Source organism: Chiloscyllium plagiosum, chromosome 5 (assembly GCF_004010195.1).
Source record: "Chiloscyllium plagiosum isolate BGI_BamShark_2017 chromosome 5, ASM401019v2, whole genome shotgun sequence".
Classification (NCBI taxonomy): domain Eukaryota; kingdom Metazoa; phylum Chordata; class Chondrichthyes; order Orectolobiformes; family Hemiscylliidae; genus Chiloscyllium; species Chiloscyllium plagiosum.
Genome location: NC_057714.1, coordinates 2,875,999 through 2,891,363, shown reverse-complemented (window position 1 = coordinate 2,891,363; position 15,365 = coordinate 2,875,999). Strand labels below are relative to the sequence as shown.

The following is a 15,365-nucleotide window of genomic DNA, read 5'->3' as shown; positions in this document are numbered from 1 at the left end:
ATCAAATCAAGTCGCTGCCCACTCAGAAGGAGAATTATAAAAGGCACTCGTAACCTCTCAGAGGGGTAGATTTACAGTTTTGCTGAGAGGTCACAGACTTGTAACATTGACCCTGTCTCTCTCTCTCAACTGATGCTGCCAGACATGCTGAGTATTTCCAGCATTTTCTGTCTCTTTCAGATTCTCCAGCGCCCGCATTAATGTTGCTTTCAGATTTTTTTGTTTTCTTTTAAATTGCACTGGTTTCTGCCGGTTACGGGGAAATGGTCAGATGGGGAAAAGCTCGAATGGATTTTTCAACATAGTAACCCTTCCATTTCCTGAAATCATTAAATACTTGGGGCGGGGAGAGTGTGTGAGTGTAAAATGGATCGATAGAAGGTGTTTTGGAGAGGCAGACAGAAAGAGAGAGAGAGACCAAGTTTGCTATTTGTTTGTTACCAATCCCTTCACTCCCACCCCGGGAACCTGACTCCACCCTCTGGTCCCACCTCTGCGTTCTGGTACCCAATGGGACGGGGGGAGCAGAGGGGTGAGGGGTTTGTGTTTGTGATGGGATTGCTGGAGGAGGAGGGGCGGAGGGAGGGGCAGAGGGAGCACGCTGCAAGAAGCTGACTTTAGCCCCAGTGAAGGACTAGCTGCCGGCTTGTGGTTTCTGTGTGTGTGTGTGTTTTTGGACTCGGAATGATGCAGTTAGCAGAACGATGCTTCACTTCCAGCGCCAGCCTGCCCAAACCTTTCTACAGCTTGTCCTCGTCCCCGGAAAGTCAGAGCCCGGCGTCCTCGCAGCTCGAATTCGCGGAGAGCGAGCGGGCGGACAGTCTGCAGGACACCACCGGCGCCATCCACAAGAAGTTCGCTGCCGGCTCCGGGATGCTGACGGACAACCAGAGCCACAGCTTCAGCCCGGCCAAAGTAGGGGCGCCGGCGGCCGGAGACCGCGCCAAGGGCTCGCCGTCTGGGCCGGCCGAGGAAGACTTGGCCGAAGTTCGCTACAGCCTGGACAGTCTGGGGCCCGAACGGTATTTCCTGTCTCCCGTGGCCCCGCAGAACCTGAGTCCCGGCCACCAGCAGCAGCCCCAGCAGCAGCCCCAGCAGCAGGGAGCTCCTAACCCCGGCTCCTTGCTGCCTTACCCCGGGCAACACCCCTCACCAGCGTTCCCGGTGAACGGGGCCAGCCGCTACCTGAGCCCTCACTCCGTGCTGAGCAACGGCGCCTACAATCCCATTCTAACCGCGGCCGGTGCCCCGGCGCTCGGCCCCTCGGCTTATCCAGCGTACCCCGGCTCAGGGCGCTCCCAGTATGGACACGGCTACCAGGGCGGCCCGCTCTATCCGCAGTACAGCCCCAGCATCCCGCACCCCACCCGGGCGCAGGTCTACCTCTGCAATCGGGCACTTTGGCTGAAGTTTCACCGGCACCAGACCGAGATGATCATCACCAAACAGGGCAGGTAAGGCGGAAATCCACAGTAACCCCCGCACCTTGCTTCACTTTTCTGGGGTCCTGGGATTCCTCTTGAGTTCTGAATTGTCAGTCAGTCCTGAGAGCGGTTTTTAAAAAAATTAATACTTGCCTGACAACCTTAAGACTTTTGCATTAGGATCACCTGATGGCCCGGGCTGAGTTTGAGCTCTCTCTGGTAACCGTGTTAAACAAGTTGTTTGAGATGTGTGCCAACCCTAACTAGCATCAGAGATGACATCCACATCTGATAGAATTGGGGACGGTCTGATGTTTAGATTTTGTTGTGTTTCCGATCGAGAAAAGCCTTGCAGATTCGGGAGTGTTGCTGTGTAACGTGGGGCTGGGGGGTTTACCTGTGTTGAACGACACACCTGGCTCAGTGTCCTGGGTCCGCGATACAACCTCTCAGCCACTGAAGGAACTGCGCCAGGCCACTGTCGAGCTTAGGTTCTAACTCCCTCAGGATCTGCTACATCCTGGAGAGAGTATTCTTGATGATGGATAACGGCGGAACGACTGTAACTGTGCAGATTTGGGGTTGGTGACCATTCCCGAGCTTCCAGCCTGGCTTGTTCTCTCTGGAAATGGCATCTTTTTTTCTTAAGATGTGACTCCAGAGTCATTCCCGAGCCTAAGCGACTTGTGTCAGATCCTGAGTAGCACAGATGTATTCCGTTATTGAGGATTGTGTAAAGCTTAAAAGGTTGGCGAATGACGGAACCGGGACACTAGCGCCAGACTTTCGGTTTGCAGAGAAATAGAAAGTTGATACCTTTAAAAGAAATTAAGTCTCTCTATCGGAATCCCGATTAGTGTAGTTAATCAATTCTCCAACGCATTTATTATAAAGGCATTGAGATATCGGCCACCTCCTTTACTGTGTAAAGGAATGGAAGAATTCTGAATTGCGGGAGAATTTACACTCAGACCCAGAATCAATTATATATTTCCAGTTTCCAAACTGGCGAGTTAAAGGTAGGGAGCTCCCCGGTGATTGACTGCTATGTGGTGCTGGGTGAAATATGCAATTTATAGTGGCATTTTCACCTGATTTTAGGTTTGAAGGTTGAAACTAATATGTAACGAGAGGCTGCACTCGCCTTTTTACGCTCTGGCAATCCGAGCGATCAGGGGTAATTGCAGAGTTACTCACGTTGTCCACTCCAATTACCTTCCACAAGGTCACCCGAAGGAGGGACATTTACTCTCAGATTCGGCAGGTCTGTTTACCAGGTTCAGAGTGGCGTCCGTGCTTTCAAAGGCGGGTGTTGGGAAGCTGAAGGAAGAGAAAATGTTGGAAATATTCGACAGAACAGGCAGCCTTTGTGGAGAGAGAAGTCAGTTTCTGTTGCAGGTCGAAGACCTTTACATGGGCTGGCTTTCAGAGAGGTGTTTACAATCTCTCACCCATGAAATACCCGTATTGTTTCCCATTTCCCATCCTCTCTAATTGCCTGTAGAAGTTTCATGCCCCATTTAACTGGGCATGGTATTGTAACTTCGAAGGCCACACTCTCACCCAAACAAAACACAAAAGTCTGGATTCAGTTTTGGTTTCATTCGTGTAGAGAAGAAAATGAAATCACGTTTTGTTAATGTCGGTGCTGATTTCCTCGGTGTTATTACACTGACTCCAATCCTGTCGTTGTTCTCAGCTGTTCCACTTTGTAGCGTTTGAATGAAGCCCATCACTCATACTTAATCGGTTGTTCATGATAGACTGGCCCAAGTTTCCTGCCACGGCCTGTACCTGGGCATCTGGTCCAGAATGTTTTATGAAATAATGTGGTCACTTTTCACAGCAGCCAATTCGGAATCAGTGGATTCCATCACAGCCAGCCCCAATGCTTCTCCACACATCAGCTGGGTGTTGGAGCTGACATCTTTTCGCCATTGCGAATGAGACCACAGTTTTGTGTGGGAAAAGAGGGCCTGTTTAAATGCTACAATATAGTACTTCCATAAATTGGGGCCGATATCCTGTACCAGAAGAATTGATGTAGCCCGATTATGTCTTATGGATGGACTGGTTGAAATCGCTACCCCATTTTTTTTGTTGAATTAGACGAAATGTTTGATTTATTTATTCGGGATGAGTGATATTTCTATATTTCTTTACGCCTTGTGGGAGAATACAATCCGGATCAGTAGGTAATAATTAAACCCAATTTTCTCATTTCAATAATAATTGGTCTGTACTGTTTATGTGTACATGCATAAAATCAACCTCGTCTCTAATTTCGTATTTCCAATACCAATTCGGTTGCCCCCAAGAAATGATTAGATGTTAAGGTGTCACGAGTGAGCAAGAAACGTCAGGCAATGCCTTGCTACAGTTTGTGAAATACTCCCGACTCGCAGATTGTAACATTTCAGCCTGGAAACACAATGTTATTTATGTAGAGTTGTCAGTGCGGAGTGGAGTTTAATTTGGAGTCCTTGTATTGAATAACTAACCGCTCCATGCAATGAATTTTGGAGATATTGGAACGGAGAGGTTCGGTGCTCCCAGGTTCATGAACACGAGCAGTACAGGACCAGATTTGATAATGGTCCTATCATTTAAGGCCGTTAACAACAGCTCAGCTCAAAGTCTCTGCACCAAGCAGCGTGCTGCTGTCATTTAGAAACTCAGTTTTCAGCTCTAGTGAGGTCACAGAGTCCAAAACTCGAGGGGCATTGTTTTGGGACTATACCTCCTCCCGCATGTTCAAAAGTCATTCACGCTTCATAAAACATTTGAGGGAGGGTAAATGGTGAAAGTTCAACGCAGTTGTTGCTTGCGTCTGTTAGATCGGGAATCATATCCTGCAAATTATCATTAAAATTAGACTATGGCCGAAGACTGTTACTCTTCCCCCTCTGACCTGAGTCTGCACAGGTTGGTGAATGTTTACCGCTCCTCAATGCCGATGACAGGGGAAAACTTATTTCTCGCCACAGCCAAAGCAAATGATTGCAATGGTGTGAATGCGAACAGACAATGTTGGAAGCACTCAGCAGACAACCAGCACCTGTGGGGAGAGAAACAGAGGGAAGCTTTCAGATATGCGTTTTCTTTATAGTTGCCAGACTGGCTGAGTTCTTGAAGATTTTCTGGTATTGTTCGGGTTTCTGTCGTTTATTTTTATGCATTTGGGGTGTTGTATCGTTTAGTTATTCGTTTTTGCTTCTCCCAGGCGTATGTTCCCCTTCCTGAGTTTCAATATTTCTGCTCTCAACCCAACCGCTCATTACAATGTGTTTGTGGAAGTTGTGTTGTCCGATCCCAATCACTGGCGATTTCAAGGTGGAAAATGGGTGACTTGCGGAAAAGCGGACAACAACATTCAAGGTGTGTGTGAGCGCGCGGATTGTGCAGCATCTCGTTTGTGCGGACTTTGTACATTGTAGATCTGTTTGTAATTCTGTCACGGATCCTCTGTGTAATGGCGTGACATGATGCCTGTCAAAGGGGCATAAAGTCACACTTCATCAGGATTTCGGGACGTAATTCTCCCAAATGTTGATTTATTTAGTAAATTGTCCACTGTTAGGCATTACTGAAATTAAATCGCTGGGCAAACATTGCCTTCTCGGCAATCCTCCGATTAGCCCCGTTTTATCCGCGCAGCTGTTGGTGTAGTCCATTATATTTTAGAAATCCAATGATTTCAGATCTCCAGTACCGCGGTACTTGCGGTTATATTTTGATACCTGCATGGAACTCACATACTGCACGCCCCCACCACCCACACTACGTGTGCATTGGGAAGAACAGAAAACGTTGGAATAACTCATCATTTTACAGGCGGGAAACAATTGACGTCCAGCTGGTTGACCTGCCATGCTTGAGTTGTCAAGATGTTTTGAATAAAAATTTTATAATCTTACTCTTCTTAATCGATTGTGTATGACGGAATGTTGCTTCTGCCTGGGTCAAGAGTGTCGTTCATAATGAAGTGAGAATTTTTAGCACAGAATGCTGTCATTCGCTCCATAGCTCCTGTGTTGTTGCACACATTCTCCAGCCACTCTTCACTCCTGACCCTTTTTCTTGTCTTTTAAAGCAACTTGCACTTATATAGTGCCTTTTACATATTAAAATGTCCCAGAGTCCTTTTAGGGCCAATTGCTAAACAAATTTTAATGTAGATGGCCCACTGTTTGTGCTTATGTTTAAAGTTGATGGGGACAAAAAAGACTTGTACTGATCTGAGAATTTGAGACATCGTCCCCTCATATGGAAATTGCCTGTGACCTTTTCAGTCTGTACTTAAAAATTTTCTTTTGGTTGATGCACTATTTTTTTAATAACAAGCATAGAAAATGCTGAAGAACCTCAATAGGTCTGGCAGCATCTGTGGGGAGAGAAACAGACAAATGTTTTGAGTCTGACATGACTTGTTCTGAATGTTCAGAATTAGTTATCGACTGTTTTTCATGTTCTGTTAGTTAAATACACAAATATAAATTTTATTTTCATCTCCCGTGAAACCACCTCATGTCAATATCTCTGTTTAATGGATCGGGACTACAGGATATCTTTGTCCTAGGATTGTTTGGTATTTGATCATGATGTCGAGGAGCCAAGCTAACAATCACAAAGATGGTGTTAATAATCCAGTTAGTTAGCAAAATTTGCAGTTAAATCATGAGGATTCAAACTCACTAGTTGTTCACCAGGTTATCATGTTCCTAGATAGCCTACGGCTTTATTCTGCAAATACAGTTTCAGAAATATGCAATCTGTCTGACTTTAAATCAAATTAATTGGACCAATGCAGCTTTTAAATTTGCACAACTAATACTTAATCTGTACTTTAGTAAAATCTAATCAATAACACTGATTTATTTCAAGACCTTGAACAAAGCTTCTCTCCAATGTAAAGTCAAAACCAATCTGCCCCTGCCCAACTGGCATCGTATTCAAAATGGTGGTTGTCCCTAATTTTAAAATGTGCAATTCTGCACAAACAACTTGGTGTCAAAGCAAACACTGATTTCCTGGAATGCAATTCAAGTGCTGCACCTTTAAAATTTGGAGCTTCTTCCTCATTTGTGGCATAAGTTATCAGTGGAATTTTACACATTATGTAGAAATACATTGAGTTTTAATGTTCAGATCAGAGAAAATTGACTCCTTAAGATTGTGGCTGATTGAATGTCAAAGGATTAATTTGGAATGTCAGGCTGCAAGGCTGTTGAGATAGAGTAGGATAAATGTATGTCTTCTAACAAATTATGACGAAGATTTACAGACTTGAAATTTTAACACTTTATGTCTTCATGGATGTAGACTGGCTTTTAATTTCCTGCATTTTCTGGTTTCTTTTTTTCAAATTTGCGTGATCCACAGAATTTTGCTTTCGTGTAAATGTTTTTTGATTAATGTGAACTGGTTGCAGTAGCCACATGTCATACCTTGCAGACATATACAGTTCAAACTGAAATGCAGTATTTTAAAGACCCAATTTTCTGCTAATTTCACTAGAAAAAGCTACTCATTTGTAGTCAATTTTGAAACTGATATTAGTATTCTTTTAAAAAATTCAGAAAGGAAACTTAAGATATTCCACTGTTCCTAACTTGTTACTCACAATATCATCTTTAACTTTATTCTTCAGGTAACAGATCTTATGTCCACCCTGAGTCTCCAAACACTGGAGCTCACTGGATGAGACAAGAGATTTCCTTTGGGAAACTTAAACTGACTAACAATAAGGGCGCAACCAACAACAGCACTCAGGTGAGCCAGTGAACAGGTAATGCATATCTCTGATGTGTTTGTCTGAGAGTAATCTTTTGTGGTGAGTGTCTTCACAGTTGTGTGTCTTTCATTTTTACAGATGGTTGTATTGCAGTCCTTGCACAAATACCAACCACGCCTTCATATAGTGGAGGTGAATGAGGATGGTGTGGAGGACATATCTGAGTCTTCAAAAACACAAACGTTTACTTTCCCCGAATCACAGTTCATTGCTGTCACTGCCTACCAGAACACTGATGTAAGGATTGTTTATTGTAGATTTGAATTGTTAAAGCAAATGTAACAGTTGGCAACTGGTAGGTTTTAAAACTTTTATTTTGTCTTTCATTAGATTACCCAGCTCAAGATAGATCACAATCCTTTTGCCAAAGGTTTCAGAGACAACTATGATTCGTAAGTTTATGCTTTTAATTTAATAAATTTGATTCAGATACATTTGTTCTTTAAATATCAAGATATCATGGTCAAGGTTCTAATTTCCTTTTTAATTCTTCAGTATGTTCACTACTCCAGAAAATGACAGATTGACCCCATCTCCCACGGATTCACCCCGGTCCCATCAGATAGTGCCTGGGGCACGTTATGCCATGCAACCCTTCTTCCAGGATCAGTTTGCCAACAGCATACCATCAGCCCGGTTCTACAATGGTGAACGTGCAGTGCCCCAAACAAGTGGCATCCTGTCCCCACAACAAACCGAGGAGTCCAGCAATCCTCCCCAGAGGTGGTTTGTCACCTCCGTGCAACAGCCTGGCACCAATAGGTTGGACTTTACCTCTTACGATGCAGATTATGCTGCCAATGCCTTGCTGCCCTATGGTCTCAAGCCTTTACCCATTCAGTCAGCTCATTCTCTGAGCTATTATCCTGACCCAACATTTGGTTGGGGCTCCAGGAGTTCCCAATACCAGAGAAAGATAACCTCTGGGCTAACATGGTCCTCCAGAACGAGTCCACCAGCTTTCCCTGAAGATCAAGTATTGTCCTCCGAGGACAAGGCAAGGGAAGAAGCCAACTCACCTTGGATTGAAACCCCACCATCCATTAAATCCATGGACTCAGACTCTGGACTCTATGAAAATGCCTGCAAAAGAAGAAGGGTTTCAGCTGGCAACTCAAGCAGTGAAAGTTCACCAACAATTAAATGTGAGACAATTACTTCGAAAGAGTATAACAAGGATGGTGCAAAAGCGATGGGCTACTATACTTTCTACACCAGCCCTTAAGGTATTCCCGAGATGTTTGTTTGTATATATCCAATCCATTCACCAAATGTCGAAATGGTCTTAGGAGTGCCAAAAAGACTGAAGCTTCCTTCCACCTTAAGAACTGACCTTGTACAGTGTAATAGTGCAATCAAATTTTTAAGAAGGTGCCAAAGCTATCTGATGCTGTAAGCGATAAGATGGAGAAATTCTAGCTAAGCCTGGTCTAATGTGATGTCCCATAATATATAGTATTAACTTTAGGAGGAATTTCTTGGTGGGTGGGGCTTAAATACCAGATTGACGTTTACTGTATGTGGTTTTATTTATTTGACAATACAAATATGTACAGTTCCTGTTCTTTATAGTCTACTGTAGAATGGGTGCAGTATGGTGTAAAAGAAAATGACAGTGTTAGTTCAATGAATAAAACCCAGTCCTTTCCAATTCCATTAATATGTACAGATGAAGCAAAAACAGCATTTTCAAGCATTACATTTTTTCAAAAGCAATAAAATAAGATTGGTTCAGACTGCAAAATTTCAGCTTTCCAAGGGATACTGTGAGAAGGCAACTAAAGGCTTGATAAATGCACAGCTAATGCACTTATAATTCTGACCATTTCCCATCCTCATTCACATAACAGAAATAGAATAGTGAGAGACCTGTTGGCACCTTAGTTACAAATTTATCAGGCTTGTGGTGGTCACTTGACTGTAATTGTGGACATTAAAATCTCACACATAATTCAAATCATTCTTCAAGTAACACGATGTGCTTAAAAGTTTCAGCATAAATGCGCCTCGGCAAATTCAGACTTTTTTGCCTTGGACAAACATTTATTTTTGTGCGTGCAATTACCCTGTTATGTACCTGCTGAACGTAGATCATTTTACATCAGTCTGAAATGATCTTGGAATGTTATTTGCTACGAGTTTAAAAACAAACAAATCAGGGCTTAATTAAAAGATGGCGTCGGTATGTGGTTTATTTGCAAAATAAAAGTACTAGATTTTCAAGAATTGGTTAAAATGCAGCGGTAATGAAATCCCTTTACTGGCTTCTTGAGAAATGGTTATCTCGCTGATTATTTCCAAATTATGCATTCTAAGTAGAAAGAGCAGACAACAAGAAATAACGAAATGTTTCTGTAATATTTTTGATTGTTGGAACAATCATCGGGGGGAAATTCCGCATAAAAATGTTGTGTAAAACCGCCCTGTTTTCTGAGGAAGGCTTAATTCCAACAAAGAAGACAGCAATCAGGAAAGCATAATCTCATTGACTGGAAATGGTGCAAATGTTTCACAATTGACAACACGTTTAAATCATAGCTCATGCAGGGCCGGTCGGGGAGACTGACGACTTTTGTGTGTGTGTGTGTGTGTGTTTTAATCGACACATCGTCGAAAGCATTTAGCTGCTGCGTTCCTTTGGTGAATGAAATGCGCGTTCGTATATGCTCTCTCCATCCGGTTTGACCAGTGCGAAATCTCTGTCGCTTTGCAATCTCACCTTCAACGCAGTTACACTTTAATCGTCATTCTTGCAGTTGTGGAAAATTTCTGTTTATTTTGGTCCTGCCTTGTACCCGGGTCGCACTCTTTGATTATTTTTGTTTGGTTTACGTCCTTCAAAAACAGTTAAATCAAATGCCTCTGAACTGCGTTCCGAAACTGCAAAACCACACGAACAATGGAAGAAGCCTTAAAAGCAAAATAAAATGCTCGCGGGAAGTGGAGGCTGGTATCAGTTTTCCCTTATTCCTGTGTGCAGCGATATTGTGTGGTTGGCACAAAATTTCCAAACTAGGTTCTTGTTCAGAGGAAGGGTCACTGAACCTGAAACGTTAACTCTGATTTCTCTGCATAGATTCTGCCAGACCTGTTGAACTTCTCCAGCAACTTCTGTTTTGGCTTCTTGTGAATTTAGACAGCGCCTGTCAACTTATTTTGGGGATGGGTGTTGGGAGCTTGATGGCGCTTATTAAAAATGCTATATAAACGCAGGGGGAGGGGTGTCTGCAAGCGCCACCTTGTGGCGGCTCGGAAGGAGCGCTCAGAATAAAGGGCGCGCCTCCATATCAATTCAGTGGTATTCATTCTGTAGGGGTTGGGGTCTCACCTTCCCCGGGAAGTGTGGCACACCGCTTCCATCCAGGCTGATGCAAGACAATTGCCAATCGATTCAGTGTAGTGCAACCACCTTATAATCTACTATTGTCCACTTTGCAGTCTCGTCCCTTCCTATAATTTGGTGTGTGCTCCCGTTGAATTCAAGTGAAAATCTTGGAAAGGTACAAAATCGGGGTGAACATTTCGCAAACTTAGCGCCACACTTAGCGTCGAGGGTGTGATACTGGAAAAGCACAGCAGGTCAGGCAGCATCCAAGAAGCAGGAAAATCGACGTTTCGGGCATGAGCCCTTCATTTAGATATTGGCATGTTCACGCCTTGATCCGATTTGACCCTTTTTACTGGTGTGGCGTTAAATAAAGTGAGTACAGTCCAATGTAGCACATCATCTGCAATACATCGGGCACAACGACTATTCATCCCCTTTTGCAGTATTTAACAATTAGAGGACAAGAAATACTTTAAATTGACGGAATGTGTGTGGCATCTAAAGTAAACAGTGTTTGTCCTCTGTTCACTTAGGGATCCTCTGGGTTCCCACATCAACAGGCAACTCAGGCAGCGTGTGTATTGACAGGAAAATAAGATCACTTCTCTGGTTCACCTTTAGTCCCTGTCCCATCGGAAACACAGTGGCCCATCTGCCGACTATTTCAAACGTCTTACGTTTGAATTTCAAATTCCCTACATCGGCAGCATTTCCATGTTTTATTTTGTTGTCAGTCCTGACATCTAAAATACCCGAACGATGCAGCCAGTATAAACTAAGGTCAAATCCGTATTTGCCGACCATCAGACGCAAAAAAAATTGAAAACTAATTGAAGATATTTCGAGCAAACTATCCAATCGCTCAGTGGCAGAATTACCTCTCAAAGTAAACGGGTAATCCCACTTTGTGCCGCGCAGCATGAAAAATCGATGCGGGAATACCAAACATTTCGGCCTGTAGTTTTGTTTGGATTTTAACCTTATTTCTGTATGTGTTTTGGGAGCCTTTCTCTCCCCCCCCCCCCCCCCCCCCCCTTGGAGTGTCACCCACAAGTGGGAAAACCAACAGGACGAGACATTCACACTGAGAATGCGGATTTGAAACTTTTGAAAGATAGAAATGAAGGAGTGCATGTCGACCTCATTTCTGAAGGGATTCGGCAGCTTTGTATGAACGGAAGCAGGTTACCTAACATTAAAATGACGGCGGCTGGGTGCTCCGCACCGGTTTGGTTGTATCAGACAGATTCTGAAACGAGCGGGTTTCCAAGGCGTGGAATGTTATTTGGTTCAATCTCCCCTGCCAGAAAGCAGTGATTCCGAAATGTAACACCTCACCAACCTGGTGACATTTATGAATCAGTCAGTTCTGAGAAATCAGACGACATTCGAACAAATAAAAAGAAAATGAAACTTAATATTTGTCTAATAAAGATTATCTTGCATATTCGGCTTGTGTGTAGATGATATGGACCCAGAAAAGTGCTGTTTGCTGTCAAACTCTGTGAATGGCCGCATTATCTGTAACAGCCCAGTTAAAAGGATTAACTTTTAACAATAAATTATATTTGATTTAACCAGGCATGTCTTCTGACATCTACTTCTAATAAGAATATTGATACGTCCTCTGTCCCTCGTACAATTGCAGACAGACAGAATGGTTTATAGACTGGGAACAATTCTAACTGTATATTTGAAAACCTACCAAATATTTTCTAAAGGCAGAGTCCGTTTCGGCTCCTAGTGTTCTCACTTACTGGGTCAAAAAGTTGTTGCTTTTAACACCGAGTTACTTTTTAAACTAATTTCAATTAACACCCGCGAATTAGAAGCGATTTTCTGAAACGCGGGTGTCAGACACTTAATTGTAAACGGAACCATCTCATTAACTCGAAAGTAAAACATTTTAAGAACTGGTTCTGAATATTAAATTAAATATCTGTCTTCCCGTGATCAGGCTGTCGAGACTGGGCACTGTGGCCAAATTACAATCTGGTAAAAACAGAAAGATTAACATTTCACTCAATTAAGAAAGAATTTAGATGGACCTAGCAACAACCGAGCGGACACATTCCGTAAATAACACAATTTCTGTGCATTTAAATTCAGTTCTAATTGTATTTTATGCGAGGACTATGTCTTACTAAAATGGATCTGTTTACAGGAAGCTACAATTATGTTTTGGGTCAGCTCCGCTTTGGGCCCATGTTCTCTTTCAGCTAACTTTGTTTCAAAACAATTCAGTTACGAATTCAAACAAAACGAAATAGAGAAAGAATAAACTTCAGCCGATATTTTGTTTCCTTTGTTGACAGGATGAATATGGTGTGGCATTGCTTCCAAAGTAATTCAATCCTCAAGAATTAGCGGAAATTAGCATTTGCACAATTTTTAACCGAAAGATCGCTCTCAAGTAGTTAATGTCTTGCCAACGCGTAAAAGATTGAGTAGAAACATGGAAGATTTACGACACAAAAAGAGATAATTCGGTCCATCTTGCCCTATGCTAGAAAGCTATTCTGCCCAAACTCACTTTCAACTCTTGGTCTGTCATAGCCAAGTGTTTTTGTTTTAAATTGCCATAAGGGTTTCTGCCTCCATCATCCTTTCATTTAATGATTTCCAAATCTTCACTACCTTCTGGGTGGAAAATATATCTCCAACTCCCCATTCAATCCTTTTAGTTCCTTAAAATTGGTGCCTCCTGGTCATTAAGCTAAAGCTAAGTGAAGTAACTCCATTTCATTCACTCTTTCTGGCCCCTCATAATTTACTTAAAATAAATATTCCTTCATTTGTTTCAAAGAAGACAACTCTGCCAATGCAATCTTTCCTCACCACTAACATTCCCATGTCTTTGCAATGTTCTTGTGCCTTCTCTAGTCTGAACACATCCTTCTTGTAATGTTAAAGCCTGAAGTGTAAGCCTGGTGTGATGTGACTAGTGTTGATACAGTTCCAGCATTACCTCCCTGCTTGTATGTGCCAGATCTTAACTAATAAAGGAAATTATCCTGATGCCTTCTGGCCACTTTATCTTCCTGGCCTATTAGGAGCCTATGGACATATACTCCAAGGTCCTATTTTGCTAAACTTCTCAGATTACTACCATGTCTTGTTCATTCCTTCATCTTTTTTATTCCTTCCACAAATGCATTACCTCAAAATTTTCCAGTTTGAATTGCATTTCTGACTTTTCTGCACTGCTGATAGTCTTCCTGAAGTTCTACATCTCTCTTCTCACTATCAACTGCTTGGCTGATTTTTTTAATGATTTGCAAATTTCTTAATCACAACCTCTCAAAACTGAGTTATTAGTATTTACCACAAACAGGAAGGAACCCATCACAGAGCCCTGTTAAACTCTACTGGAAATTGCATTAGTTACAAAAACACCTATTCAACTAATCAGTTATTTCCTGTCACTAGCCAGTTTTGAACCTCATTTGCCACTTTCTCTTGGGTTCCAGGCTATGACCCCTCTTAATTTCTCAAAGACCCCCAGGGCTGGAAAAACAGGAGTGGATGTGTCAGCACACCAAGTGGCGTACACTTACACAGGGAACATTGCTGCGCTATTTAAAGAGAATGTCAGTCTCATGAACTATTCACTTTCTGACCAAATTGTCAAAAGCCTCACTGAAATCCATGCAGACTACCTACACTAAAAACACTATTCTGATTTACCTGCCTTGTTACCTCCTCAAAAATTCAATCACTACTCAGACATTACTTTTCTATAACAAATTTGTGCTATTTTTAATGTGCCTGTGTAAATGGCAATCTCTACAATCTCTCAGAGCATTTTCCATGCACTTGCACGCTGCTGAGGTTAGCTTGAGTGTCCTGTACTTACAAAGGGTTATCCCTTTGTAGACAATGAAACAACATCATCTGTCACCAAAGGTGGTTGGAAAAATGATGGTCACTATTTCTTCCTTTGCTTTCTGGGAAGGTTGTTCTGCTTGTTGGGAAAACATAACGAGTGATATCACAGGAAAACCAGAGTGGTCTTACCCTACTCTAAGCATAAAGGCTCCAAGATTGGTAACTAGTAGGTAAGCTCAGGTCGCTTATAGTTTGTAAAGTCGGTTTGAGGTTTATCGATTCCAAGGACTGTGTTCTGCAGTAACAAGGAACAGGAAGGGTCTGAGAGAAATTGGCATTATTTGATATTAAGTATCTTCCAAAAGATTTAATTTAAAGGGTTAAGTCATGGCAGGAGAGCTCAAATCTGTAGTGTGCTCCTCCTGCTCTAAGTGGGAAGCTGAACATATTTCCAGCGTAGGAAATGTCTCCATCTGCAGCTGCTGGAAGTTGCTAGGTTTCAGGGCAGGAGCTGATAGAACAAATATTGAGAGTTCATAACACAAGTTAAGACTCCAGAGGCAGGAAGGGAATAGGTGACCACCAGGTAGAATACAAGAACTAGGCAGGCAGTGCAGGAATCCCTCTGACTGTTCCCTTGAAAACTAGATAGACCACTTTGGATACTGTGGAGGGGAATGTCCTCTCAGGTGAAAACAGCAACAGCCAAATTCATGACACTATGTTTGGCTGGACTGCATAGAGAAGAGTCAAAAAATGGGTAAACATAATAGTTATTGGAGATACAATTGTAAGGGAACAGACAGGCATTTCTGTGGCCACAAATGAGATTCCAAGATGGTGTATTCCCTCCCTGGTGTTAGGGTCAAAGATGTCTCAGAGCAGCTAAAGGATATTATGGAGGAGGAAGATGAACAGCCAGTGGTCATGGTACACATTGGTTAAAAAAAGGTTGAGGTCCTAAAAGCAGAATATAGGGTGTTCAGAACTG

General features: G+C 42.6%; 1 protein-coding gene across 1 annotated transcript; it reads left to right on the top strand.

Moving 5' to 3' along the window:
- Nucleotides 1-667: 667 nt before the first annotated feature.
- On the top strand, nucleotides 668-12,123 carry LOC122549663 (eomesodermin homolog). Its single transcript, XM_043689489.1, has 6 exons — nucleotides 668-1,454; nucleotides 4,648-4,802; nucleotides 7,075-7,196; nucleotides 7,297-7,455; nucleotides 7,549-7,610; nucleotides 7,714-12,123. The coding sequence occupies exons 1-6, from the start codon at nucleotides 685-687 to the stop codon at nucleotides 8,441-8,443; spliced, it is 1,998 nt and encodes a 665-aa protein (XP_043545424.1). The 5' UTR covers nucleotides 668-684; the 3' UTR covers nucleotides 8,444-12,123.
- Nucleotides 12,124-15,365: the final 3,242 nt, after the last annotated feature.

Coding starts and splice junctions, on each gene's coding strand:
- LOC122549663 (XM_043689489.1), top strand. CDS start 685: ATGATGCAGTTAGCAGAACGATGCTTCACTTCCAGCGCCAGCCTGCCC. Junction 1,455..4,647: donor ATCATCACCAAACAGGGCAG/GTAAGGCGGAAA, acceptor TGCTTCTCCCAG/GCGTATGTTCCCCTTCCTGA. Junction 7,197..7,296: donor CAACCAACAACAGCACTCAG/GTGAGCCAGTGA, acceptor TCATTTTTACAG/ATGGTTGTATTGCAGTCCTT.